The sequence below is a fragment of the Eleginops maclovinus genome, chromosome 13 (genome assembly GCF_036324505.1).
Source record: "Eleginops maclovinus isolate JMC-PN-2008 ecotype Puerto Natales chromosome 13, JC_Emac_rtc_rv5, whole genome shotgun sequence".
Lineage (NCBI taxonomy): Eukaryota > Metazoa > Chordata > Actinopteri > Perciformes > Eleginopidae > Eleginops > Eleginops maclovinus.
This window is the reverse complement of record NC_086361.1, coordinates 4,301,561-4,329,244: the sequence shown is the minus strand read 5'-3', so window position 1 is coordinate 4,329,244 and position 27,684 is coordinate 4,301,561. Positions and strand designations below refer to the sequence as shown.

At 40.3% G+C, this 27,684-nt stretch overlaps 2 protein-coding genes and 1 long non-coding RNA gene across 3 annotated transcripts in view; 1 reads left to right on the top strand and 2 right to left on the bottom strand.

Moving 5' to 3' along the window:
- The window catches only part of LOC134874482 (uncharacterized), a 58,011-nt gene extending 32,098 nt beyond the window's left edge, over positions 1-25,913 (top strand). Inside the window, exons 3-5 of the long non-coding RNA XR_010167068.1 lie at positions 16,922-16,989; positions 24,643-24,708; positions 24,841-25,913. This is a non-coding gene — a long non-coding RNA (uncharacterized LOC134874482). The remainder of the gene's footprint in view (positions 1-16,921; positions 16,990-24,642; positions 24,709-24,840) is intronic.
- On the bottom strand, positions 11,036-14,205 carry edn1 (endothelin 1). Its single transcript, XM_063898540.1, has 5 exons — positions 14,003-14,205; positions 13,622-13,772; positions 13,131-13,286; positions 12,854-12,955; positions 11,036-11,968 (listed from the first exon to the last, which is right to left on the bottom strand). The coding sequence occupies exons 1-5, from the start codon at positions 14,061-14,063 to the stop codon at positions 11,830-11,832; spliced, it is 609 nt and encodes a 202-aa protein (XP_063754610.1). The 5' UTR covers positions 14,064-14,205; the 3' UTR covers positions 11,036-11,829.
- On the bottom strand, positions 16,872-20,124 carry pomca (proopiomelanocortin a). Its single transcript, XM_063898507.1, has 3 exons — positions 20,071-20,124; positions 19,142-19,267; positions 16,872-18,428 (listed from the first exon to the last, which is right to left on the bottom strand). The coding sequence occupies exons 2-3, from the start codon at positions 19,256-19,258 to the stop codon at positions 17,880-17,882; spliced, it is 666 nt and encodes a 221-aa protein (XP_063754577.1). The 5' UTR covers positions 19,259-19,267; positions 20,071-20,124; the 3' UTR covers positions 16,872-17,879.
- Positions 25,914-27,684: the final 1,771 nt, after the last annotated feature.

Here is a 27,684-nt window from a genome sequence, read left to right as displayed (position 1 = left end):
GTGTACGAACGAGCATGTGCACTGCGAAGAAGATACCCTCCAGGAAATGTGTTAGATATGACGTAAAGAGCATGGCTACACTTTGGAAACACGGACCAAGGCAGACAGACAGTAACATAATCAAATTAGCTCACTGTAACTGGTTGTTGTCACACATTTAGGCTAGAAGGAAAGTTTCCGCCATAAAAACCATCTAATGAATACCTTAACTTGTCTTTGTTTTGTCCGATGGTGAAAGACACATCCCGCTGCAATAAGCTACAGTTTAGTATCCAAGCAGAGAGTAACCGCGACAGCAAATAAACGTTTACTTTAGGTAAAATGATGAAGATGGATGAACTTTAAAAACGTACGGCAGCCAACACGGGCCAACTGTCGCTGGAAACGTGACATTTCTTTGACTTGGGTAGGAGTACCCAGACTGAAATGTCTCCTGTGACATAAGTGTTTGCAGCTAGAGCATGACGTGTCTCTGTCTTTGCTGTAATTGCTCCACACTGTACCACTCTCTGATCTATTATCTGTCACGTGATGGGGCTGCAGGTCCCATCAGACAGTGGACCCCAGGTGCAGCTGCACTGTCTGAACCGGTGCTCCTGCTCAGTATGGAGTGGGGACATGTGGGGCCTCCATGCAGACCGACAAACGTATTGAGAAATGGGACAAAGTCTTGCAGAAGTTATGTCTTGAATGTGTTGCTAGGAACCAGAAGAGAAACCGAGGAAGACATCATTTCATAACCAAACTGTATGAAGGCTATGGTAGCAGGACTGTAATCTCCCAGTTTATCAGCAATAGAAGTGTTTAACCCCACGGCCTTGTAGATAGTTGTCAAGGATACTGGCCAAGCCGGGAATATCATTTACATCAGAATTTGCAGTAATTTAGTTTAGCAATTTACTTCTGGCAACTTTGACCAAGGTCAGGGGTCATGTCTCTTTATGATGTAATTCATTCTGAAAAAAGATTTGGTTACTTCCTCATACAATACTTCCTTATGCACACTATTTCCTCATGCATAAGAATAGACAATGGGCCCCGGCCGTGGCGCAACTGGCTGGGGCACCTGCACCGCACGCCGGCAACCCGAGTTCGATTCCCGACCTGTGGTCCTTTCCGGATCCCAGCCCAACACTCTCTCCCACTTTCCTGTCACTCTCAATAAGTTTTTTTAAATTGGGGGTCTTTTTGCCTTTAATCGGATAGGACAGTGGAGAGTGACAGGAAAGTGGGAGAGAGAGTCGGGGTGGGATCCGGAAAGGACCACGGGTCGGGAATCCAACCCGGGTTGCAGGCATACGGTGCAGGGGCCCCAGCCAGTTGCGCCACGGCCAGGGCCAATATTCATTTTTAAAACAGTAAAACAAATCGGGGGAAAAAAGCACATTGTCCGCCGGGGCTTAAAATCCATAACTTTTAATGCTTCTCAAAATGTGTTGATCATATGATAAAATATTTAAACTAAATAAAAAGTTTGTCATTTGGGAAATATTTTTATGTCACTCATGTCTGTCTTTTGGCTTAGCTCAAAGACTTTAAACGGCTAGAATAGCTCGATATAAAGATACCGTGAATTTAGGAAGAGAGTGATTGTTTATGTGCGGGACTATTTCTTGGCCGGGTGGAGTGACTTTCCACAATCTGGTACTCACTGATGAGGAGATCAGGAAGTCACTGCCGCCAGCCAGGTTATAATCCCCCAAAAATGGTTTCTCTACAGATTGAACAAATGGAATGTAACATTGTTATTAATGAGCTTTAGAGGTTGGCGGATTTTATAAAATGTTGACTGAGCCCTGCTAGCTGTTTCCCACTGTTCATATTGTCTATACTCAACTTATCTTAGCAACTGCTGAATGTTATATTTAACAGAAAGATAGTAAAGGAGTATCTATTTTATTATATTCTTTTCTAGAAAACAGGTAAACATATTTACCAAAATAATAAACTATATTTTTAAGGGAAAATTGGTCTTTAGTTTCTAAAGATATGCAACGTTAGATGAGGATCTCTTTGCATTAAGAAGACCATCAGCTGAAAAGGTCTACAAAACCTGGCGATGGTGAACTTATAAAAACGCTGCCTTTATAATTGTGTGGAAAACTCTCAGAAAAGGCCTCAAACCTACCATGTACAGTGGTTTACCTTGAAAATAAATGTAAACATGAGGAGTCAGCCATGGCACTTTGGACAGACCTGTTGGCGTGCTCTTCAAAGAGTGATGTGGTTTACATCCCCAGCTGCATCCCTGTTGTATCAGTGCTCACACCATGTCAACAGTCTCCTCATTCCTAGGAGCTCCCGTATTTATAGATCAGATTCTGCTGCTCCTCCCGTATTGTTGTTACTCTCTTATTTCCCGCCTCAGGATGGGATTAAATCTCTGAACTTCCACTGAACTACATCAATCCATCTTTACACATCAAAGAAATATGAAACATGTCGAAGGCCGCTCAACTCATTTGTTCTGTTAAGTCAACTTCAAACAAAACGGCAGCAAACCTGTGAAGCATTTACAAATTGACTACCTGTTGCAACAAGGGCTTAGAAAAACAAAATTAATTACAAGCAAAACGGTCAGCATGTTATGTAATTCAATAACCTGGCAAAAATGATTGATGATGATTCCAATTTTCAAATGACTTTCACGAGACTTTATCAGCAAAAAAAGCAAGTGACACAGAGGACACAAGAGGTTGTAAAATATCTAGGATCATAGTGAAAAGCAGCGTGTGTTATTGTTTGGGCTGAGACTGCGGTCGGATCAAACCACTTTATTGTATGTGTGTTGACAATAGAGGGGAATGTCAGATTCCAGGCCCCGACATGAACAATCATCTTGGCACGGCGGTAAACAATGAAAGGCTGAACTAGAGAGGACAACGATGGAGAATATAAAAAGACTTGACACAATGAGGCGAACCCAGAAGTTTATCACCTGGCAGCCGTCCTAAAACATCCTCCCTGACTCTAGGTGCCGAGGTTAGCTGATGCCAGCAGCTGGATGGCAGAGAGGCTCTGAACACTTGGTTGTGTCTCTCGCCTCTTAAGAGACTGGGTTAGATGTGTTTAGGGTCAGGATATTTAAAGACAAATCCAACTTGAGATCCAATCTGCTCTCACATTATGTAACAACCTGTTCCCATAACTGCCAACGTCATGCGTTGTAGTAGCAACATTGTCAGGGATAATGTCTGAGGACTGAGACAATAGTATTCCAACAATGCAGTGAGAGGAGAACCGAACATTTGTACGTTTTTTTTGTTTAAGTTTTTGTAAAATTCTTTTCATACATATTCATATATAATGAAATAGTAATCCATCTTTACAATAAAACATTTAAAAAATATATAAAAATAAAAAATAAATAAAGACACAACAGTAAACCCCCCCCCCCCCCCCCAAAAGGAATGGCACAAAGAGAGTCAACGTCCTTAACAAAGAAAGTCAAAAACATTGAATGACATCACCTTTCAAAATCGTAAGCAAATCTATAGTTTTCATTTGTACATTTTTAATGACTTACTTGAAATGCTGCTGGGTCTCTATTGAGTGATCACTAGTGAGCGATGGCAGTGTACAATATACAATTTCACCAATATCTGCACAGCTGGAGTCAGGACGGGTTTAGCTTGGCTTAGCTTAGCAATAACGGGCCGTACACATGCTGTGTTTTTGTGGACTCAAGAAAGGCATGCTCGTACACGAGAGCGATGCCAAGTCACTTAGCAAGCTTTCCCGAGCACCTCATTTTCAAAGCGCCATGAGTCGAAAGAAGTTCAACTTTTGCAACGGCGCAGGATGAACCACATGTCATGTGACAACAACCAGTCTTAGCCGGCAAAAATAGTGTCTGTTCTTTTTTCTTCTAAATATAAATGTGCTGAAAATGGACAAGTGGATACATTTATTGCAGGGCTGCTCAGGACTTTAAGATATATCCAGTGTTTCCGCTACATTCATTTTATGAGTGCCGCTACTAAAATGTCACTCAATGATTGATTTGTCCTGGGCTATTGTCCCAAGTGCCAGCGTCCGGCATACACAAACAGAGCAGAGCAGTCTAGAGATAGAAACAAAGCTTTATAGGAAACACACTGCTCTCCAACAGAAAATATTTACATACAAACTTAAACAAAAAAACTAGAAGGAGATCAGATGGTAGCTGGTTATGTTTTCTCAATAAATGCATTAGTTTCTATTTTTAAAAACCTAACTAACGTAGTATAACTCATTTTTTGTTTGTGTATTTTCAAGCTTTGATTTTGATTTAATGTCCTGGGTTGAACTTATTGAATCATTTCAAGATTAGTTTGCCATGCAATTTACTGCACAGCTGCCAATAGACGTTTTAAAAACAACTTTGCTTTGACTGTCAGTATTTGTTATGAAACAGCTTGGGTATTAATGGATCAGGAACATTGCCTTATTAACTCAAACCTTTAACACACACATTGCTTTGTGGTCCAAACCCTCTATTCTAAAGACATGTGTATGGCTTTGATATTTTACATGCATTAACAGATGAAAACCGGGTCATTTATCCTTGATGAAATGTATGTTTTTGAAGTGATTTACACACAAAGGGAAAGGCTTCATACACACCATCAATGTCTATCAACGTTGACCTTATGTGTCCTTCAGAAGGAGTGTTGATAGAGGCTGAGCGAGGGAAAAAAAAGAGTGACAGATGAGAGCTCCATCTTTAACTGCCTAGCAATGTAAACAAACACGGTGATAAAGGAGAGCAAAATAAACAGGGACAGGTTTGTCTTTGAAATAATCTTTGAAAACCCAAAGCAGATTGATATCTGTATGTTGGCTCAATGGAGTGTTTTCTCAGAAAGTGTAATGTTTGTTCTCGTTCCTATATATCAGCACTACTGTTGACAATTACAGCAGTCAGAAAATCTCGGTCAAAATCCTTAAGCAGAAAAGGACATTCCTATCATCATTATCATATCAATAATATAATCTTGCACAATTTAATTCCATATCAAATTCAACCTGAAGGAAATAAAACAAAGAGTCTGGAGCTGTGGTACGTAGCTGGTCTGTGAGGCTATACTTAGACACAGTAGTGCTTTGAGATAAATGCTAACATGCTAACAATAACAATTCCGACATGATGTTTAGCAGGTGAGATGTTAACCATTTCTACCATCTTTGTTTAGCGTGTTAGCATGCTAATATGAGCCAATTGGCTATATTTAGTCATAAAACGTTTTGGACGAATTCAACTGAGCTTATCCTAAGGGGAACATGAATTTCTGAACCAAATTGTGTGGCAATCCATCCAAAGTTGAGCATAGAATTAGTTCACAACCCCAAAATCTTTTATGGCTAGCCTTATTTAAGCTGCTTAAGGGGCCGTACACATGCAGCATCTTTTGCTGCCTGTTGGGCCTGGGTATCCACTCTTGTTCCAACTTTTAACCACTAACCGTACCATGTTCTTCTAGGTGTTTTTTTAATTGTGTATTAAAATGTTGTCTACTGGGCAGCAGTATTTTCCCTGGAAAACACTGTTTGTGTCCCTGGTCTGATCAGCTTCACTCTGCTCTGTATATCGAGACATGGAAAAGTCAGTTATAAAATGATTGTGTAACATTTTAGCAGCTGCGCTCATAAAACAAATATAGGGAAATGAACATAAACAACCTCTCCATATATACCGAAGAGTGATATTTATGGAAGAAAGTAAAGATAACTGCCATCTGAGTTTTTTACTTGTCACAAGAAATGTGCACTGCTGCATTCCAATGGTTTAGCTACTTTCAACAGTCAGTTCCTAATTAATGCCGACTGTGGATGATCCGGTTTGCTGCACTCACTTCAGTTTGAGGAAGAGATAATAAGAAACTAAATGGTTGTTTTGTAGAGAGGTTGAGTTAAGGGAATGGCTTTTATGACCGTTAAAAGCTTGAAAATAAATCTCCTTTTAAAGGAATACAATGATTTTTGGAACTCCAGGCAAACAATATTAAGCCTGGATCGTTTAATGCACATGCAAGGAATGTGTTGGATTAATTATGACCTGTGAGCAGTACTAAATTCAGGGTACAGCCATAATGCTCCGGTTGTGTCATGAAAAATAGTCACTTAAAAACTCAAGTGCGTGAAAAAAAGTTTACGCCTTAGTGCCTGACACCCCTGCAGGTTGCCTGCCACCCGACTCCACCAAAATCCCCACTCTTTTTTACGGTATTCAACTAATCTGTCATTCCTGTCCGGTGGGGGTCTTCACTGCTACTATCCCTGCCTTAGGCTTTCCATGTATTCTCGTGGAAGGACAGAGATGTCCTATAAGATCCGTTATGCCAAATGGTAATACTAGTTTTCTTTGACTTAAGTAGTCCTGACTAGAAGTTCGACCAGCTGGAGGAAAATTCAGAGGATCACTAAAATCATAAGGATACATCGTCATGAATGTCCGCTTAAAACAAAGTCAGTGTGATTCATACACTCGGAACCATGAAAATAGTGATATGATAATAACAACGATAGTGATCAAGATATTTCACTCCGAGCAACAAATGTCCTGCTCCTGGAGTTGCTGAAAGAGAAGCCATCCTCTGGGGACCATGAATATCTATACCATATCTAATCCATCTGATAGTCGTCGAGATATTTCTTTTTCTGTATCTTTATTTTACTGAATTAGTAGGGGTTTGAATACAATGTCATCAACTAATACTGCATCCCCACTCATAGTTGCAAAACAAAGAAAGTGGTCAAGATATTTCTCTTTGAACAACAAATGTCCAGCTCCTGGATTTGCTAAAGAGCAGCCATCCTCACTGGACCAGAAATATCTATGAGAGCAACGCTAGCAGCATGACTGTACAAACTGAAACTGTGACTCTGTGAAGTTAATGATGCTGTTTTAAAGCTTTGAATGAGGTTAAACTGTAGCCCCATAGTGCAGCTTCAGGCCTTCTCCCATCAGTCTTACCGTCGACTGCTGAATTGCTCTGTCTGAAATGCTCTAACACGAACACCTGTTAGCCTCCTCAACAAAAATGCAAATAATTACCTCAAGTTCCAAATAATGCATATTTCAACACACATGTATTATCTGCTTGGATTGAGTGTATATATTTGTTATGTGAAGTGTATATATTTGGAAGAGTTAATTTTGGACTGCAGAGTTCGAACTGTGACCTGTTGCCGAAACTTGGTGTATAATTCTTTGCATTCTGAACATTCCCTCCAAATGTGCACATGAGCAATGGCTGACAGGGCCCCCCACTCTCTTTGAGTTTGAAATGCAGTGAAGATGCATGAATTCAGGGAAGAGCAGAGATGCCAAGTACTGATACTGCTTATTCAGTCCTGATTCCTGGACTTTATGAGACAGCATTAGCAAATACCAATCCATCACCAGAGTTTAATTTATTAAAACCTCACTGTGTGGAATAGACTGCGTCATTTGCTTTATATAAAGCTAAATCAGGCGTAACCTTAACATTAAAGGGGCCATATTATGCCTTTTTTAGGTACATTTTCTACTGTGACATGCCTCCATGCTTAAATGTTCAAAAAGCTCTTTATTTTTCCTCATACTGTCTGTGCTGCAACACCTCTTTTCACCCTCTGTCTGAAACCAGAGCCCAGTCTGCTCTGATTGGTTAGCTGGCCGACTCTGTTGTGATTGTTCAACAGCTTAGAGATCTCCCGCCCCATAGCCTTTCAAATACAATGTGGTGGAGCGCCAGTCAATAGAAGTGTAAACATTTTTTTTAAAAGAGTCCAAATGAGGCGTTTCAGGCAGGGACAGAGTGCGTGGGAGAGAAACTCAGGGATTTTAACACAGAGATTTTAGCCTTTGCAGACCATTTACATGCACAGAAACCTATATAACAAAATACATGGAAGGGAGAACCCAAAAATGCTAAATAAGGCCTCTTTAATGTCCAATCATGCACCCTTTAGCAGAAGCATGTACCTGCAGACATGACTGATCCTCACATTCCTGTCCGTCAGCAAAGCATTTTTTGAATATCTCAGGGATATTAGCTGTAATGCTTTTTAGTATTTGTTGTTCTCCCAGCAGGTAGGGAGGGAGTAACTGTGTTGGGTTGGACTGAGAGCGGGATTACCGGCAGACAAAGTGCTGAGAGATACCTGCAGATTAATAAACCCTCTGAATTTGATGTGTCATCACATGTGGGCGTGAGAGGATGACACACTTCTCAACCACCGAGGAGAATCACTCAAGCTGCCAGTGTTTACTTTCTCTTGCAAAGATAGACTGTAAAATGTTTCAAAACATCAACTCAACCCCCGCTCCTCGACCTCACGTCCCTGACAGGTTTCCCGTGGTGCTCAGTCATGCAGCTGACTCCTGGTGACCCTTTCAGCCAAATCCTGAGTTTGACACGGCCTGCCTCAGTAATGAATCCCCTCTGGTCGGGTTGCTTCCGCGAGATTCTCGTTCACAGCTGGGATTGTTGCTTGGAAAACAGGGCGTGTTGAAGGTAAAGTCGGGTGTTGGTCAGACGTCAGAATTCCAGGCTCTTTCCCGCCCAGACGCTCCTCGCACATAGTCGTATTGTTCTGCTGCCGGGCTCGAGAATTCCTGTCGTGTCGAGGAGATTCCTCGCTGTGTAATGGGGTATTATGATAGCGCTGGCTCTATTCAATCGACTAAAGACATATGCCAAAAGCTAATGTCTCAGGGGAGTTCCTTGCATAGAGCTGCATAGTTTAGAGGGTAAGTGCCATTGTGTTTGATCCCAGGCCCGTCTGCCTGCTGTTAACCTCTTCAGTGTGTAGGAATATGAAGGTATGTCCTTTAGAGCAATGTCTCTGCAGAACTGGAAGATATATAAAGTCCCCGCTGGATTATGACGTGAGTGATTTTGAAGATAACAGCGAAGAAAGCCCAGTCATAGAAGCAAACATGATAAAGGTGATCTGATAAGCTATGAGGTCAGCGTTGTGCATTTTCAATAGAAGTGTGCTAGAATAAAATGTCAGTGGTGAGAGAATCCAAATACTGAGTACAGTAGCTACTATTTTTAGGTACTTGTCCTTTAATATTTCCGTTAAATGCTACCTTATTCCTTAAGTAGATATTACTCTTCTTTATCCACTATATTTATTTGACAGCTTATTTTGATGATTAACCATTCATTTTTACATTAAATTAATTTTAAGTTTATATCCTGTGCCAGTTGGAGTGCAGTTTTTAAATCTTTAAGCTCTCCTGCAACACCAGTAGAACATGCACCACAGTTAGTTATCACTGAGCAGCAGTAAAAGCTGCTTTTGTAACAATAATACTATCTATAATTAAATATAAGAATGACATGGACCATTGTGCTTCGAGCAATGTCCATTTCTCCTAAATTAAGTACTTTTACTTGTTGTGGAGTATTCTTTCAACCCTAAATCTGCATTCACATGATACGCAGTAAAGCGACTCTGCGCTGGCGTTGTTGTTGTGTTTCTATGGAGAGAGCGATGCTACAAGATTAAGCACAAGCGCTACCCTCTGTGTCGCCCATCGCTCAAAAATTGTCCCTGAGCACGGCACTCAAAGTTCTAATTATTTGCCATTTGACCGCGATTCCACTGACCTTTCGGTGTGGCGATCAGCCGACAACTGTATGTAGCGGAGCAAGGCAATGCGCCCAACCTCGTGGTGAGCGAAGAGCAAATTTGTGTATCATGTGATGCAGCTCTCAATCACTTGTGGTCTGAAACATGTTGCTTGTCAGATTTTACATCATACATTAAAGCCTCGGTGAGAGAGATATGTACGAAAATAATATAATTGAGCCACTTTCAAATTCCAAAACATCACTTTTACTTATCAGTGTGACTTGTTGTACATGTTTAACACAAATAACTTTGAGCATGTTTCTTATCTACAACACAGTGTTTCCTTTACAATCCCAGGAGAGTGCAGATCTGCCTCCAGTAACAGGAGCTTGGTTTGGTGTGTTCTGCACTGTACCTGTATTGTTGGAATGAGTCCAGCTGAACACATTTCTTGCGTGTCATCCAACCCTTCTGCCTATTGTCATCAGACTGTCTCCTGACTGTCGCCTGCAGCCGGCAAGTCTTCAGAATTGTTTTGCAAACAAAAGTAGGTCTTGCCTGGAAAATATGACATCAGTAATATTATGATTGCGCTCTGCACGCAAGAGGACACAACGGGAGTTTCTTTCAATAAGCCTAAGGCGCAGAATTCACCATTTGTTTGCTAAATGGGCTGGAAAGATAAGACTTTACAACCAATTTGCATTGAATTGTTCTCCGCTGCCAGATCAAGCAGCCATGATGAGTGATGGGAGAGAGTTTGAGGCGCACCAATGTTTGAACCGACTAAAGAACAACTTGTATTACATTTCATCATATTTACATTTGAGAATCAGATTGGTCCAATCTGATCCATTGGTGCGACACATTATGTAAAGGCCACTGGAGAGAGTGGTTAAAAGTGTTAAATGTACAGCAGTTGTAAATTGCGCTCTTTATGTGCAATAATGTAAGGCAAGACTACCTCATTTTGCTGAGTCACTTGTCAGCAAAAGTTGGTAAAGCTGTGGTGTGAAGGTGGGAGATATCTAAAGGGTTGAAAATAAACAACGTTCTGGAAATCTAAGCTACTGAAAGAAGCTTTCCACTCTCAGCTGGTTCAGAAATTGCAGTGTATAGTCTGGTTTGGCACAGAGATGAAAGGGCAACGTGAGCCGGGTTTTGTTACTCTTTGCCTCGCCTCCCACATCAACACTTTCTGTTTATCACCTCTGAGTCTGTCTCCCTCTTCATCCTCCTTTCACTTTTTTATCTTTCACTTTTCCTTTTTGTGTTTTATTTACCAACTTAAAAACCTCTAACACTGAGCACAGACTGCTTTTGTTACACTCAAGAAGATTCTGGCATTCAGTTCCCTGTTTCCCAGAGTAATTATCTTCAAGTTAAGTCAGTGATCTATCACAGCTTCAAAGATCAAATTCATGCCACATAAAACCCAAGACAGCATGTTAATGATAATGATGAAGGACTTGATCAGAAGTTTTTTTAAATAAGTATTTATTAGACAAAATTGTGTAAATTTGGCCAAAATTTGGCACCACGATGACAAAACATTTCCCAGAAATGACAAATATGTGACCTGCCAACATGGAAATCACATAGCAATGTAAAAAAATAATAAATAAATAGAACACATATAAAATAATGTATGTCGTAAAAAATATTTAAATTATGACAAATGCATAGGAATCTGTGATAACATCAGGATGAAAAACTCCCAGCAGCTACTGCACTTCACAGCTACAAAGACCTGGCACGCAGGAGACGACCTGTTGCGTAAAAGGCAGTAAATAGTTTCAGTCGGTGAAAAAATGTCAAGGCACATAATCCCTTCTATGTAGGCGTAATAACCTGTTATTGCAACTGTATAATGGCATTGTGTAGTATAATGAGCAGGACTGCCTTCGTCCAATCGCAGCAGTGATTCTGACTTTGTGTAACAGAGGGATTCATGTTGAATTCTTCCAGTTGAAATGCTATTTGATGAGTTTTTGAAGGAGTGACCGTGACAGTCACAACATCAATGAATGTCCTTGATTTTGCCATCCTCTGCTCAGCTTATCTTCTTTCACTTGAACTCCCTGTATTGTCTCTGACCTCGTTCAACTTTCTGATGAAGCGCAACTGAGTAGAGAAATGTTCTCTGCTCTGACACCACGAAGAGAACCGGAAGAACGTCTGCGGGCCTCTTTGGGGCTCTTCATTGTCTTCTACTGGCTTTAGAGTTGGGAAACCTTTTTCCCCTCTGTACGACAAGGTGCGGAGGTTAAGCTCTCGTGTTTAGGAGGCCGTGCTCTCGCCCTCCCACGCTCTCGCCCTGTGGTGCTGTCCCACCCTCCACTTCTCCAGCAACAGACGTGTTTTGAGGGCAGATCTGATCGCTAGGGGCGACACCCGTTTCTTGAGGCTTTTCCTCATCCTGTAAACAAAGAGAAAAAACAGTCAGACATCTGAACCATCAATCCCTCAGCTTATGGAAAAAGTGAACCTCGCGGGGTGGATTTGAGCTGTCACTCATATTTAAGCTGCTAAGAGTCACAATTTTTATGAAGAATTATTAATGTGTCAGGAAGTGCGGACGGATGGCGCCGCAAACTTTGAGAAATTAGTTTCAGACATGATGGCACATGCTGCTCAGAGTGTATCTCTATATTACTCTCATTGCTAAGACAGGGAATGCCATGCATTAAATTCCATACAGTCTGAGAGGCTAGGTGGAATTTATTGTTGTGCTTGTCAACCTGAGAATTCCTTGCTTGGGGGTTAATCTCAAAATTCCAAGTGATGACATCTCTCATGCAAAAAATATGTACTTTGATCAGCGGTGGAATGTAACCATGTACTGTACAATTTAGAAGTACTTGTAATTTATACATCTCAAAGGCACACATTGTACTTTTTACTCCACTGTATTTGATTTAAAGCTTTAGTTACTAGGTACTTAAATACTTATAATTCTTAACAATAATCTAAATGTGGAAAACGTTCATACATATTTACAGGCTGCAACATTGAAGTTATAAACACAATAATGCATTACTTTTTATGATAAACTATGATTCTAAAATGGGACCATTTTTGAAAGATGTGCTTTTTTGATGCTTATACTTGTTTTACTTTTACTTCAGACTGTAAATGCAGTACTTGTATTACTTGTAACAGAGGTTTATTGAAGTGAAACATCTAAATGCTTCCTCTATTTACTGAGCTATTGGCCTCACAATACTGTAGTGTTGCTTGAGGTTGTAATTACCATTTATTTATTTAGCAAATACACTAGGTAGGTATGAGCGTGTTGTCTTACCGTTTAATCCGTCCCGTGTCTGCTGCCAGCCTGGATTTACACTGCAGCCCGACACAAGCATCGCCCATTGCGGGGAGGATCTCCGTGTGTGAGGCTTCAGATCTGCAGGAGAGGGATCATATTTCATTTATTCATCCCGGAAACTTTCCACACATTACATTTAAGATACATTGTTCCCACATGTGTTGGAAACAAGCACTCGTGCGATTAGTAACCCTGATACTATATGATGAGTGTATATGCCTTATTTTTGTTGCAATGAAAGTAAATGACATACCTGAGGTGGTTTTCCAGCCCGCAGAATTTTCTGCATGTGTCGTCGTTTTGATTGACACACCTGCAGCGCGGGGGTCCGCTGCTTGTTGCCATGGAGTCCGCTACCGCCCGCCTCTTCCTGGGACCGCTGTTGCCCAGTCCGTATGAAACCACACGCCTGGAGAAAAAAACAAGTATGATAATTAATCAACTGCAAATTTAAGGTCAAAATTATTTTCAAGAAGCTGGGAATAGGTGCACTTTATTTGTTCTGTTAGATTAAAACTCTAATATTATTTTCCTTACACTCAAATAAAGCCCGAAATAAACGCATGGATCTGAATGGTCCTATCGGGACTCGAACCGGCGACCCTTCGGTTCCCAAGCCAAGTCCCAAAAGACTGTACTACTTTTTACAGTGGCAACTTGCTACTATTTTTACCGATAGTACAACGTCTCATTCTATGCTAACGCTACTGGAGAAAAGTATTGAATCCGTGAATGTTGACTTACTCAGGTGTGTTGACCCAGATGATGTCCAGGTGGCAGAAGTACACGCACTCGTTGTCCATGAATGTGGCGCAGGAGCAGCGTTTGGTCCGCACATGGCGCCTCTGCGTGTCCGTGGAGGCAATGGGTGTCTGTGCAGCTGGAGCTGATAGCACTGTAATGAAATCATCGATATCAAAACACTGCATACCAGATATTAAGCTGACCATATGTGTCAGGACAATTGCAGGTGAGTTGGCTTTAATGTGCAGAGATATACTTTGATTTACATGTTTTAATTCCAAATATTACTAATAAAATATATGTAGGCCTATTACTGTTTATGCACACATTGCTAAACGGAAAAGCACAAGACCAACAAACAACTAATTACGCAAAAATTACCTGTGTTGAAGATCCAGGAGTGCATCATTGACAAAACTGAAATCAAAATGTATACATCCATGTTTGCAGACTTTTAAAAAACAAAAGTATTTCTCAGAAATTAATAATCCTCCAGAAGGGGAAAAATATCCAGCGTTTCTCCTTCGCAAAGTGTTTCTATGCTCGTCCTCGGAGATTGACGCAGAGTTCTCAGTGTCTCAGTGTCAGTGCTGCTCCACAAGTGCAGCCTCCTCACTTTATACTCCCAGCTCCCCCCTCTCCCTCCTCCTCCTGCTGCTGCAGGGCCGCTGTGTCCTTTGGCTTGTACCCAGACAATGCTGTTTGTTAACAGCCGGCCGCTGATAAGCAGCAGTGTAGACCAAGCAGGGGGACTTTGAGATCCCTTGGTTCCGACTCTGTGGATGTGGGAGACGCCGGGTGATTATATGCGACCTGTGCCTTCCTCTGGTGGGAGTCTGACCAACAGCTACACTTCTGAGTCAGCAGGGGGCAGTCAAGCAGCAGGATTAATGCCACTGTTTGAATGGAGAGGGCAGCTGCGGTATGAGCTATGGAAGTTATATTATAAAGTGGTGTAACTTTTACCACAATCTAAAAAAATATAACATATCATATAATTCAAGTAGAAAGGATGAGTATTTGGCTGAAAACTAATTAAGCAAACATTTAAAATGTAAATGAAGTATTTTATTACCAATATGAGACATAAAAGTTTTCCTTATTTTACTTTACACGGTCATTTAAAAAACGGATGTGAGTGAATAATTTACTGTAAGATTAACAATAGTGTTGAATTTGTCAACAGATTACAAATATTTTTGATTTTAAATCAGAAATGAAATCATGGAGGAGGTAGGTAAAAAAAAAATACAGTTAAAATTCACAAAAAATTATAATGAAATACAATATGAGAATGGACATTAAAAAATAAATAAAGGACCCATAAAAGACGAATACAAATGTGTTGAATATATACTAGTTGTATTATATTTAGTTTTTAATAGTCTGAATCTGTACAGTAATTACAATGATTAGCTTATATAGCTAATTCAAAGGCATCTGAATGTTGAGTACCTAAGTACATGTACTTTTGATTTCTTTACAAAGGCGGTATAAAGAGTCCAAAGCAAAAGTAAATAACACCATAAGGAGGTTTTTTCTGTTATTCTTGCTTTTTGAAAGCAGACTACCATACTTCAATATGTACAGAATTAAAAAATAGCATGAAAAGATTAAAACTACTGAAAAGGACTTTGTACATTTCCTCTCTGGATATTTCTGCCCCTTCTGAAGCAGTGTCAAAGTGAAGTTTGAACTTTGGGAGCCAGTCAGCTCATTGTACAGTGCCTGCTGCACAGTTACTTGGCAGGAGAAGATTTTGCCCTTAGCATGAACTGGACTGGACAGTTGGGATAAAGAAATCAAAGTTTATTCTTCATCCTTTTCTGTCCTTAAGAATCTGTTGGGTTAAAATGTACATTGGCCTGTGTGACCGAGTGTGTGGAGGGGTGGCAGCAGTTGTTTCAGGGTGACGGATCAGGACAATATGTTGTGCTCTGGTGAGAGTGTGTAAATGGAGATGCAGAGTCCAGGTGAAGAATTAAGGTCCATCGGTACAATTACCAAGAAAAAATGTGCATTTTGAGATATTAACACAGAAAATTGCTTGAATAGAGCTACAATTATGAATGCCATTGTAATGGAAACACTTTGAACACAACACAAACTCATATGAGGATGTATAATAGGAACTGAAAACTGGACCCAAAAAGATGACGCATATTCAGTCAAATGAGAATTGCTCGCCACTCACATACCATGGCTGTATAGAGAAAACTGGTTACAGTGTTTGGGACAGAGACCTCATCAGTTGCTAATTGGCGCATGAAGCCAAAAAACTTCCGATGTTAGTTGGAAAGTTACAAGGTATAAAAAATAAATAGATCTCTGTGATATCTGCCACATCCATAGTGCCCATAAATCAAGTGCTCCAGAGACTTTTGCTGGCCAATCGTGCACCGCTTCTAGACATTACAAATGAAAATACATCACATTTTTATCACATCACATGACGGACCTCAAGTTGTAAGACGGTTTGGCCAATATAAAGACTCCTTGGCTTGGCCGATAACGGAAATGATCGATCAAGATTATAGCCTGCCCTCACATCTTAATAAGCCATTTCGGCTCTGGGAAGGTAGAGCTGTTGTCCTCCACTTGAAAGGTTGATGGTTCTATGCATGCCCCCCTAATATCCTTGGGCAAGATAATGAACACCAATTTAACCCTGTGTGTGTGAATGGTTATCGCTCCTGAATAGCAGGTGGCAACTTCTATCAGTAGCACTTACACCAAAATTCAACATTCATTCTTATCTGTTTCCTGAAGGTTTCTACTTAGAGGATGGTTCATTTACTGTTAAACATTTCTGACACCCTGATTCAAGCATTATGCAAAGATCTGTCTAAAATTTTCTATTCAAATAACTCCTATTGACTCTAATAAGTCAACAAAATTAAACAAGAATTTCAAACCTGGCTTTATCTAATGCTTTTGAGGAAATAAAATCTATATTAGCAATTGTCTTTATAAAAGTTATCCGCTGGGGAAGTTTTATGGTTTTATCTATTAGTTAAAATCCTATTTACTTGAAGTATATATAGAACAAAATATAGAACAAAAACTTCCTCTCAAGTCCCGTGTGTTGCGCATACAGCGGTAATCCGGTGCTGCCCTCTGGTGGGATTGTTGTGCTACACATTCATTAAAAGTAATGAAAGACGGACAGTAAAGGAAACATTTCTCACGTGTTTTGCTTGCAAATACCTTTATGTTTTCATGTGATTTACAGTTATTTACATGAATCAATATATAAAACACGTTCCTCTCCATCCTCTCTTTCTGTGTTTCTCATTCCAGGACCGGTCCCTGTGGGTGAAGTTACTGACTGCAGAATGACAGCGGGATGACCGTTATTTTTCTTTCCGGTAGTAAACATTAAATCATGACACCAATAATAACCATCTAGCAAACTCTCATATGAATCAAACGGTTATAGAAGACACTGACAAAACAATGCCTTCCTACTCTGACCCTGTCTCTTAGAAATTACGTTTACATTAAATGACTTTTTTATAACAGCAAACATTTAGTAAAACCTGTATTTTAAGTCACACACTGCACTTATTTAAAGCCCAAAGCTGTATTTAGTCTTCAAACATTATACCATATAATGTATTCATGGCTAAAAAAAAAGGGTGATTTCTATCAGCACTTTAAATGATGAATTCTGATTGGTGCTACATGATATCAGCTTATTTCCAAATGAGCCCGTCAAACCAGTGAGAAGAGCACATAGAAAATAAGAAATCTGTCATGCGAAATAACAAAAGCTGATGGCACAAAAGTGGTTTTCATAGGGACTCTCCCATGGGAAGAAACCGGTTGAGTTACAAGTGTTCCCTTTAAAGGAAGGGGGAAACATTTGGAATTTAGCAAAACCTTATATATTAAAAAAAAAAAGAAAAGTAAAAATTGATAAATCGAAAGTCATTTTCAAAAAGATCAACTAGTGCCATAGTGCCTCTGAAGTTTCAATTGTGTATATTTACTGCTTTTTTCAGTTTTATATATTGAAAACTGAATGTTTTAGTTTTGGACCCAATAAGACATTTAACAAGGTCAATTAAGACTCTGTGACATGTTGTAGACCTAATTATTAATGAAGGCTCAGATTAATTGATGTTAAATAATGTATTGCATAAGAATAATTTCTAGGAGACAGGGTTGCCTGCTGATAGGGGAATTAGAAAAGCTCACGTGGGTCTGTTTGGAAGGCAGTGACAATCAATGTGTTTTTAGTACCCGTCCTGATCCCTCACTGCTCCCTCTCCTGCTGTCCATCTTTGTTGATGACATTTTTGAAGAGCGTGAGCAGGGGCCTCTGGCTGCGCTCGTCCCAGCTCTTCATGAAGCCACCGTAGCGTTTGCTTTCCGGCGGGCCCCCCCAGCGGAAGTGCTTCATCTTGTATGTGCCGTCTTTCTTCTCGTGGACCTCACCGGGGACCAGGTCCTCATCCTCTTCTGCCTCCTCCTGTTTCTTCACCTCATCCTCTGCTGCCTCCATCATCCTGCTGGCCAGTTCCCTCCTCCTCATCTCCCCAGGGAAGAGCTCGGCTGACTCCTCCTCCACACCGTTGGAGGTGTACACTTTGACCGGGCGGCGCTTTCGGCCAACAGGCTTCCCCCAGCGGAAGTGCTCCATGGAGTAGGAACGCTTGGCCTGAGGAGATGAAGGAGGGAAGGAGGTGGAGGATAAAAGAGATAGCGAAGCAAGGGACACAGGGTCTGATGGAGGAGGAGGCTGGAGGTGTGAGTCGACAGGCACCTCAGCGGTGAGGTCGGAGCGACAGAGCTGGATACACTCCTGCAGGAGGAGCGCAAGTCAGTTTTTGAGATATATATATACTTCAATTAAGTATTTCCATTTAATGCTGCTTTATACCTCTCTCTGCATTTCAGAGGTGAATTTTGTACAGTGTTGCATTTATTTAACACTCACAGTTACTTTGTGCATATAAAACACATGATATGCTTTGGTATAATGCACTGCTTTACTAATCCACACAGTATCTTAATTTGGTAACGTTTCCAAACTACAATACTAAAATATTCCTACATGTATAGAAAAGGGAGGAAATAGTAACCAGAATAATATAATACTGTGAAAAAGATCCATTCTGCATAACCAGAACTTTTACTTCTTGTACTTAAATTATATGTTGATGCTAATACTTTTGTACTTTTACTTAAATCTACTGAAATCACAACTTTGACTTCTAATGAAGTAAGAAGACCATATTTGTACTTTTAATCCTGTAATGGATCTGAGTATACTGGTAATTACATATCTAAATAAAGATATATTGCACTATAATAATTATCAAGATATAGTCTATATGAAATAACCACAAGGTAAAGCTTATGTGCCAATTAAATACTTGACCCAAAAAAAATAAAAATCGATTTTTCATTCATTAACAGCTAAAGTGCAAAATGAAGATAACAGATTCCAGAGAAATGTAATATTTCTTCAAACCGACTGCGTTTACATGCATGGAAAGAAATACAGTATGTTACCATGATGCTACTCTCAGAGTTGACATCCTGACAGCTCGGATGTTCCCAGCACTGACTGACAGCTCCTCTGGCCACGCCCACCAGCGCCACAGCCACTAATAACCACGCAGGACACATTTTACCTGCCTTCAGAGACAATCAGAGACAGCCACACAAATATTAAAAACTCCTATTAATGCAGAAATGACTAAATAAATGCTCACATTTACAACACATAGTCAGATTAAAATCACCTCTATTTGCTTGGCGTTCATTTACAGTAACAAAAGTAATGTAAAGACATAAATCATACATAACTAATATACCTACAAATACTTATATTGATAATGAAAATAATACATTTGAACAACTACATGTTTAAGCACTCCTTAAACAAAACATCAAAAAATGCCAGATTATAATGATATATGACTATTTTCTAGATATACAGTAATTGATCATATTTGCCACAAAACATGGTAATGACGTGTCACAGTACGGCAGCTCGACACAATACATGTGCTAAATATTCAAAATCTTTCAGTGTCCTCCTTTTGTTAAGATGAAAAATTAAACAAATGTATTTGTCACAAAATATTTTATTTTTCATAACTGTAGTTCACAAATTACTTGGTTGTAATCATTTTAATTACATATTAGAGAGCATTTTATTTATTCTACTTTTGGGTGTAAAACTGTAAAATAGTAAGATCACATCCTCCGAAATCCAAATATTTTTCCTTTTGAATTATTGTTTGGATTTGACATGTAAAGTAAGTATAATTTGTAACTTTATTTCACATTCCATGCTCTTAATTGTTAGTTTTTTTGAATACTATTTCTTCCTAATTATTTCAAAACATTAGAACCCAGAAAAAAGCAGATATAATTCAAATGAAGAAAATGGGGTTAAAATCAATATAAGATGAACAGATAATGAAGGTACTCACCACGCTGTCTTCTTTCGCTGCTGTTTGTCGTTCGTTGTGCAGAGACTTCTGTTGTTCCCTCTACCTTTGTCTCTCCACCTGAGCAGAAGACTTTATATCCTGTCAGCCAAGGACACACACACACACACACACACACACACACACACACACACACACACACACACACACACACACACACACACACACACACACACACACTCTCACAGACAACGTCATTACTGAAATATTATACGTCCTGTTCCCCCACCCACACATCATCATCATCATCATCATCATCATCATCATCATCATCATCATCATCATCATCATCATCATCATCATCGACAAGTAACATAAAATGTATGTTTGCCAATTTATTTCACAACGGTAACCTAATTGATTAAGGCAGAGACAAACTGTGTACATATTTGGTTTAGAAAATGATATTATGGTTACCCAATTGAAATACAAAAATGTAATCCCATTATTAAATGATTATAATATATAATAAATATAATAATAATTATAAAGGGTGAATTAATTTCAACTAACATCAAAAAAAGATTTTCTTTTTTTCTTTTTGCATTAAGCTGAGTGGTTTTAATGCTCCACTTTAAGTAAAGGCTTCCTTCCTCGCATCTCTTCCTCTATTGTTACCAAACAGTTTAATTTTGTATCTGTAATTCTCTATAGTCTAGGAAGTCCACCTTCCACAGTTCAACAAAAGGAAATGTTTATCTTTACGGATGGAAAGAAAGGCCACAGCAGAGATTGAATGCATTTTTGTGAATATATCACTGTCTTTCTTTTAACTTTGATAGTCTTTGCTAACTACACATGTTAACAAAATAACATTTCTCAAGTCACAATGTGTGATCTAGTGGAACAGTACAGTTAAACAAGAATGTGATTTGACAACAAGTCAAGCAACCAAATTGTATCATACATACAGAATCTTGTTAGCGTTCTTGTTGTGAAATCCTACAAGTACCTGGGTGTTCATCTGAACAATAAACTGGACTGGTCCGACAACTCTGCTGCTCTCTACAAGAAGGGACAGAGCAGACGATTCTGCTGAGGAGACAGAGGTATTTTGGGGTGCAGGGGGCACCCCTTCTATGACTCTGTGGTGGCATCAGCCATCTTCTATGGTGTGGTCTGCTGGGGCTGCAGCATCACGGCTGCTGACAGGAAGAGACTGAACAGACTGATAAGGAAGGCCAGCTCTGTCCTGGGGAGTCCTCTGGACACTGTGGAAGTGGTGGGAGACAGGAGAATGACAGCCAAGCTGTCCTCCCTGCTGGACAATGTGTCCCACCCCCTTCAGGTCACCCTGTACGCACTGTGCAGCTCCTTCAGTGACAGGGTGCTGCACCCGCGGTGTCTTACAGAGAGATACTGCAAGTCCTTCCTTCCTGCAGCTGTCAGACTCTATAACCATCATGGCCCCCGGTAGACCCCCACACATATAACAACAGATACTATAACACCCCACATGTGCAATATATATATACAGTGGAGGAAATAAGTATTTGATCCCCTGCCAATTTTAGTTAGTTTACCCACTTACAAAGAACTGAACATTCTATAATTCTTATGGTAGGTTTATTTTAACAGTAAGAGACAGAATATCCCCCAAAAAATCCAGAAATTTACATTATAAAAAGATATGAATTGATTTGCGTTTAATTGGGGGAAATAAGTATTTGATCCCCTTGCAACCAACAAGAATTATGGATCCCAAGGACCGGTTAAATAAGTCCTCTCGCTTTAGGAAAGTCCTCCTGATGTCAACTCGTTACCTGGATAAAAGACACCTGTCCACAGTCAATAAATCAGATTACAACCTCTCCACCGAGGGCAAGACCAGAGACAGGTCTTGTGATATCATGAAGTGCTTTGAGCGGTTAGTCAAAACTTTTATCACCTCCTCCCTCCCTGACTCACTGGACCCCCTGCAGTTTGCCTACAGAGCAAACAGGTCCACGGATGATGCCATCTCCCTCACCCTCCACACTGCCCTCTCCCACCTGGACCAGAGGAACACTTATGTGAGAATGCTGTTCATTGACTACAGTTCAGCATTCAACACCATTGTGCCCTCCAAGCTCATCATTAAGCTCAGGGACCTTGGGCTCAACAGCGCCCTCTGTGACTGGATCATGAGCTTCCTAACGGGCAGATCCCAGGCAGTGCGGATGGGGAACATCACATCCTCCACCTTGACCCTCAACACCGGAGCCCCTCAGGGTTGTGTGCTCAGCCCTCTTCTCTACTCCCTGTTCACGCACGACTGCGTGGCCACACACAGCTCCAACACCATCATCAAGATTGCTGACGACACAACCGTCATTGGCCTGATCACAGACGGCGACGAGACGGCGTACAGAGAGGAGGTCAGAGCCCTGACATCTTGGTACCAGGACAACAACCTCCATCTCAACGTCAGCAAAACAAAGGAGCTGGTTGTGGACTACAGGAAGAGGCAGAGAGAGGCACCCACACCCATCACCATCGACAGGACTCCTGTGAAGAGAGTCAGCAGCTTCAGGTTCCTCGGGGTAAACATCAGTGAGGACCTGACATGGACACATCACACCAGGGTCATATCCATGACGGCTCGACAGCGGCTCTTCTTCCTCCGCAGGCTGCAGAGGTTCAACATGGACTCCAGGATACTCTGCAACTTCTATAGGTGCACCATCGAGAGTATCCTGACTGGCTGCATCACCGCCTGGTATGGCTGTTGCACCGCCCTTAACCGTAAGACTCTACAGAGGGTGGTGAAAACTGCTCAGCACATCACCAGGACGGAGCTGCCATCCATGGAGGACCTCTACACCCAGCGGTGTAGGAAGAAGGCCGGTAGGATATTAAAGGACCCCCATCCCCCCAGCAACAATCTGTTCTGTCTGCTGCCGTCTGGCAGACGGTACCGCAGCATCCAGACCAAGACCACCAGACTCAGGGACAGTTTATACCACAGGCTATAAGACTGCTGAACTCCTGAGCTGTGTGAATGTCTACTCACATCTGTTTATAGTACACATATCTATATATTATACATATCTCCCATATACATCTGTTATACGTAATATATGCATCTGTCCATACCTCCTCATTCAACAGTGTAAAGTATTTAAATACTTTCAATGTATTCCACATATGTATATATTTCACATCCTCAAATCTTTATTGTTGTTATTGTAAATATTCTTCTCTCTTTTTGCACTATTTTATTTATCTTATTTGCACCATGTATGTTGAGTTGTTGGAGGAGCATGGGACATAAGATCTTCATTGTCATCATATACGTTGTATATGCTGTGCATATGACCAATAAAACCTTGAAACCTTGATCATGGTGGATCTAATGTCTAAGGACATCAAGGACAAGACTGTAGACCGGCACACGGCTGCATAGAAGACAAGACCACCAGCAAGCAGCTTGGTGAGAAAGAGACAACTGGTTTGATTATTAGAAAATGGAAGAAGCACAAAATGACCATCAATTGCCCTCGGTCTGGGGCTCCACCATTTAAGATCTCGCCTCTTGGGGCATCAATGATCATGGGAAAGGTGAGGGATCAGCCAATAACTACACAGGAGGGACTTGTTAAGGATCTGAAGGCAGCTGGGACCACAGTCACCAAGAAAACTATTGGTAACACACTGCGCCGTAATGGATTAAAGTCCTGCGGCACCCACAAGGTCCCCTGCTCAAGAAGGCACATGTACAGGCCGTCTGAAGTCTGCCAGTGATCCTCTGAATGATTCAGAGAAGGCTTATGAGAAGGTCATGCGGTCAGATGAGACCAAAATCAGGATCTTAGGCTTCAATTCGAACGAAGAGAAATGCTGCCTATGACCCCAAGAACACCATCCCCAGCGTCAAGCATGGAGGTGGAAACATTATGCTTTGGGGGGGGGGGGTTCTCTGCTAAGGGGACAGGGCGATTCACCACATCGAGGGGAGGATGGAGGGGGCCATGTATCGTAGAATATTGGCTGATAACCTCCTTCCCCATAGGCATGTTTTGCAAGGGGATCAAATACCTATTCCCCCCAATTACATCCACATTAATTTATATATATTTTTAAATTTACATTTCTGGATTTTTGTTTTGATATTCTCTCTCTCACTGTTAAAATAAACCTACCATAAAAATTACAGACTGTTCAGTTCTTTGTAAGTGGGTAAAAAAACAGTTTTTAAAGTCTATTTTTGTGTCTTCTGTAAAATTGTGTAATTGTTGCATATATGTTTGTATCTTGGTGTAACTTTAAGCTGTCTTTGGCTGTTTTTTGCTGTAAAAAATGAAAATGTCCCCTTTATGGGACGAATAAAGGGATTCTGATTCTGAAGTATCAGAATGTGATTCTAGCATAAATGCATACAATACTACTATTATTTAATGAGTCAGATCTAAATCTGCGTCCAAAGTTAAAAATGTCAACGCATCCAAGGAACACATTCCCATTTCCATCTGCTTCTGAACAGTAAATGTTGTTTCACACATTGCTTTCCGAACATCTGAAACCGTAACTGTGCTTGAACTCTATAAACCTGTGTATAAACCCTTTTATCGTCAGCCTGAACCTGTAACTGCAAGTCCATTTCCTGCTGCTGGACTCATCCAATGGCAGATGCCGTACATGGTGAGCATTTTACCAATAAACATCAACATTCAAGCCTTATTATTGTGAATATGCTAATGTTAGCATTTTGCTTACAGCCTGACCGTGCAGCTAGCATAATAGCTTAATCGTATTTGTCTGTTTTTACGGTAGGGTTTTTTGTCTACAAAGCTGCGGATGTAACGACATTGGACTTGGTGATGTATCTTAACGTGACAACCTGGCATTACGCGAGAGGCATCAAACAAGGTTATCGGGAAAGAAAAACTAATAACAATGGGACACAAGCAGGTATCTCCTGGGTGAAAGTCATGTGCATGTATGACCCATCCATCAAAATGGACTTAATGGTTTGTTAGACACCAGTAATATGTAAATACATTCCTGATACATCTACACTGATGTTTCATAATGCCAATGTTGTTTCTTTGTGTGCCAAACCCATCCTTCAAAATGTATTCTAACACCTAAACCTCTGAAAACGGCAGACTCCAAAGACATAATGGCACACAAAAGCATGAAACACACCATTAAAATCTCCATTCAACATTCTACGTGTTAAATGTCATCCTACGCATCAGACAGATTAACACCAAACCGACATGTTGTCAGAGGGTGGAATTGGGGATTCAAACCTGTGGGTGAGAGTATACCGTTACACCAAGACTCACCTGCTGCAGCATCTTCCCATTGTCCGAGGCTTCCGTGTGACCTGTGATAAATTTGAAGGGGATTGACTTGTTTAACGGACCACCGGGGAAAAGGTTGAACATCTTTTTATCAAAACTCTGTGTCCACCAGCGCCACTCTTTTAGTCTTTAATAGAAGGACCAACATTTCATGCATTGTCATTGTCAGAAGTGCTTGGGAAACAGTGGTACACTGACCTTGGATCTGGAGGTATACGAATTGTTGTGTGTGTGGAAACAAACCAACCATAACAAAAGGTTATTTACCCCTTACTTCCCCTTAACTAAAACAAATGTTGGTTTTCTTCCACTTTATAGCTGATATGTGCTTACTCTGCTAAACGTAACCAGCTTTAGCCTCATTAACTTGCCAAGTAAACTTTATTTTCGCTTTATAAAAAACAGTCAATTATTCTTAACACATTTTCAGGTGAGAAAATAAGGATTATTTGTCTAGCCTGAAAAGCTCTAAAATAGTTTTAAAGCTCACGTTAGCTGGTGGACATTAGTTTCTTATAAATAAGTAATATTTGTAATTGTGACTGTGATGAACCCTTGCCTACCGTTCTGGCGGTGAGAGTTGGATTGTAAGTTATTATGAAACATAAACACTGTTCTCATTTCTAATTTCAGCGTATTTTCATTATTTTAAAGGACCGCATCCCACCATTTTACAACACATGGTCATTCTTTTGTCTGAATGCCCACTTATATTATCCACTTTGGCCTCCTTATCTTCAAGGTTCAGCCTGTTCTACTAAATACATAGTCTTGCAACAAAATAAATAAGTCCATAGAAATCTGTGTACAGGGAAAGTGTGGACCCAGGACAGTCGTTTGCATTCACTGTCAAACCAAAGGTCTAGATTTTTTTAAATGTAAGTTTTGATAACACAACAAACATACTTATTTTAAGACAAACCATGCTCTTTTTATCGGAACATAACCAAGTAGCTTTGTTATTCTGTTTTGTTGCAAATAACAACATAAGTTACAAATCAGCCAACTTAATGGAGAGAAAAAATGTTTCCCTTCAAATTTAATTGAGAATGTTTCCTCTGACAGATTCCTTGTATCGAATATTGTTTTGTAGGGTTGGAAGGTTAAATCTCAACCATGGTCCTTTCTTTAAAGGTGGACATCTATCAATAGCTCTATGTAAGACTCTACTGTATATCCATCAGAAACCTTTGGTTTAGGCTACATTGGAGAAAACATTTTCTTTGTCTTTGTTTCAAGGTTATTCTGAATTATTCCCCGGGACCAGTTTCTAAGTGAGTCATCCTTTTTTGTTGCGTCTTCTAATTATACAAATACAAAGACAGCCAAATACATTTTTTAAACGTACATTTTTGGTGCATAGCTTAAAACTTAAGAACTCAAGTTTTGTTGGATTGATATCAGGCTCTTTTCTAATCACGTCATAGACTCAACCGTCTGTTTTTCAGTTTTTCTAATGGAACAAACAGAGCATCTTTGGGGGGCAGGACGGTAAATACAAACCCATTAGATGACTTCCATGGCCTTGAACCTCCATTCAGTCCATTATGGACACACACACTCTAGTATGTTCAGGAAAAACACAAAGTGGTAATGGCACTATGGAACAAGAGTCAGACCAGCCGACCGATGACATTATCGACACAGTTTGGGAACTGGAGGCACTTTATTCACCAACTCCTTCAACTACATTCAGTCTGACTTTCTGTCCTTTTGTCTACACTGAACAGAAATAATACATGTTTAATATTAAGTGTTACCTTAAAGAATTCACAGATACACAGTTTATTTTTCTCTTTGACCAGGCCAAGAGTTACTAAGGCCTATTAACATCAAATTTATATTAAAAGATTCGGATTCCTGGCCACACCAACACAGTGAGAAGGACACCAACATGTGTATAAAATGATTTATTTATAATTCGAAGTTACTTTAAAACAGTCCATGTATAGATATTTAAATGAGATATGGTTAGAATGATGTTCAATTGATCTAAACTACTCAAATACAAAATGCAGTTCAGACAAGGGGTTCAACCATACTAAAAAGTCCAATCCGGTTAATACCGAACTCCACTCTGGTTCCCTTTTTGCCGGAAGAAAGTGTCTTTCACTGTTCAAGTCCGGTTAATCCAGTGCCAGAGTTTGCACTTTGCCGGCCTGCCACACCGTCCGTCAGCTTCTGGTCGCAGAGCCCTCGATATACAAATAAGAGGGAGACTCAGGGCACACCAATATAACTTTGATTACTTAAAACCAACAGCCGAGAGCAGCAGAAATAGCTACTTCCCTTAATCTGGAGTCTGCAA

Bases quoted from the DNA above. Each gene is read 5' to 3' on its own strand.
- pomca (XM_063898507.1), bottom strand. From the start codon at position 19,258: ATGTGTCCTGCGTGGTTATTAGTGGCTGTGGCGCTGGTGGGCGTGGCC. The intron at 18,429-19,141 runs GTAACATACTGT...CTCCTCCTGCAG, and splicing joins ACTCTGAGAGTAGCATCATG to GAGTGTATCCAGCTCTGTCG.
- edn1 (XM_063898540.1), bottom strand. From the start codon at position 14,063: ATGGATGTATACATTTTGATTTCAGTTTTGTCAATGATGCACTCCTGG. The intron at 13,287-13,621 runs GTAAGTCAACAT...TTTTTTCTCCAG, and splicing joins ATCTGGGTCAACACACCTGA to GCGTGTGGTTTCATACGGAC. The intron at 11,969-12,853 runs GTAAGACAACAC...CTTTGTTTACAG, and splicing joins GACACGGGACGGATTAAACG to GATGAGGAAAAGCCTCAAGA.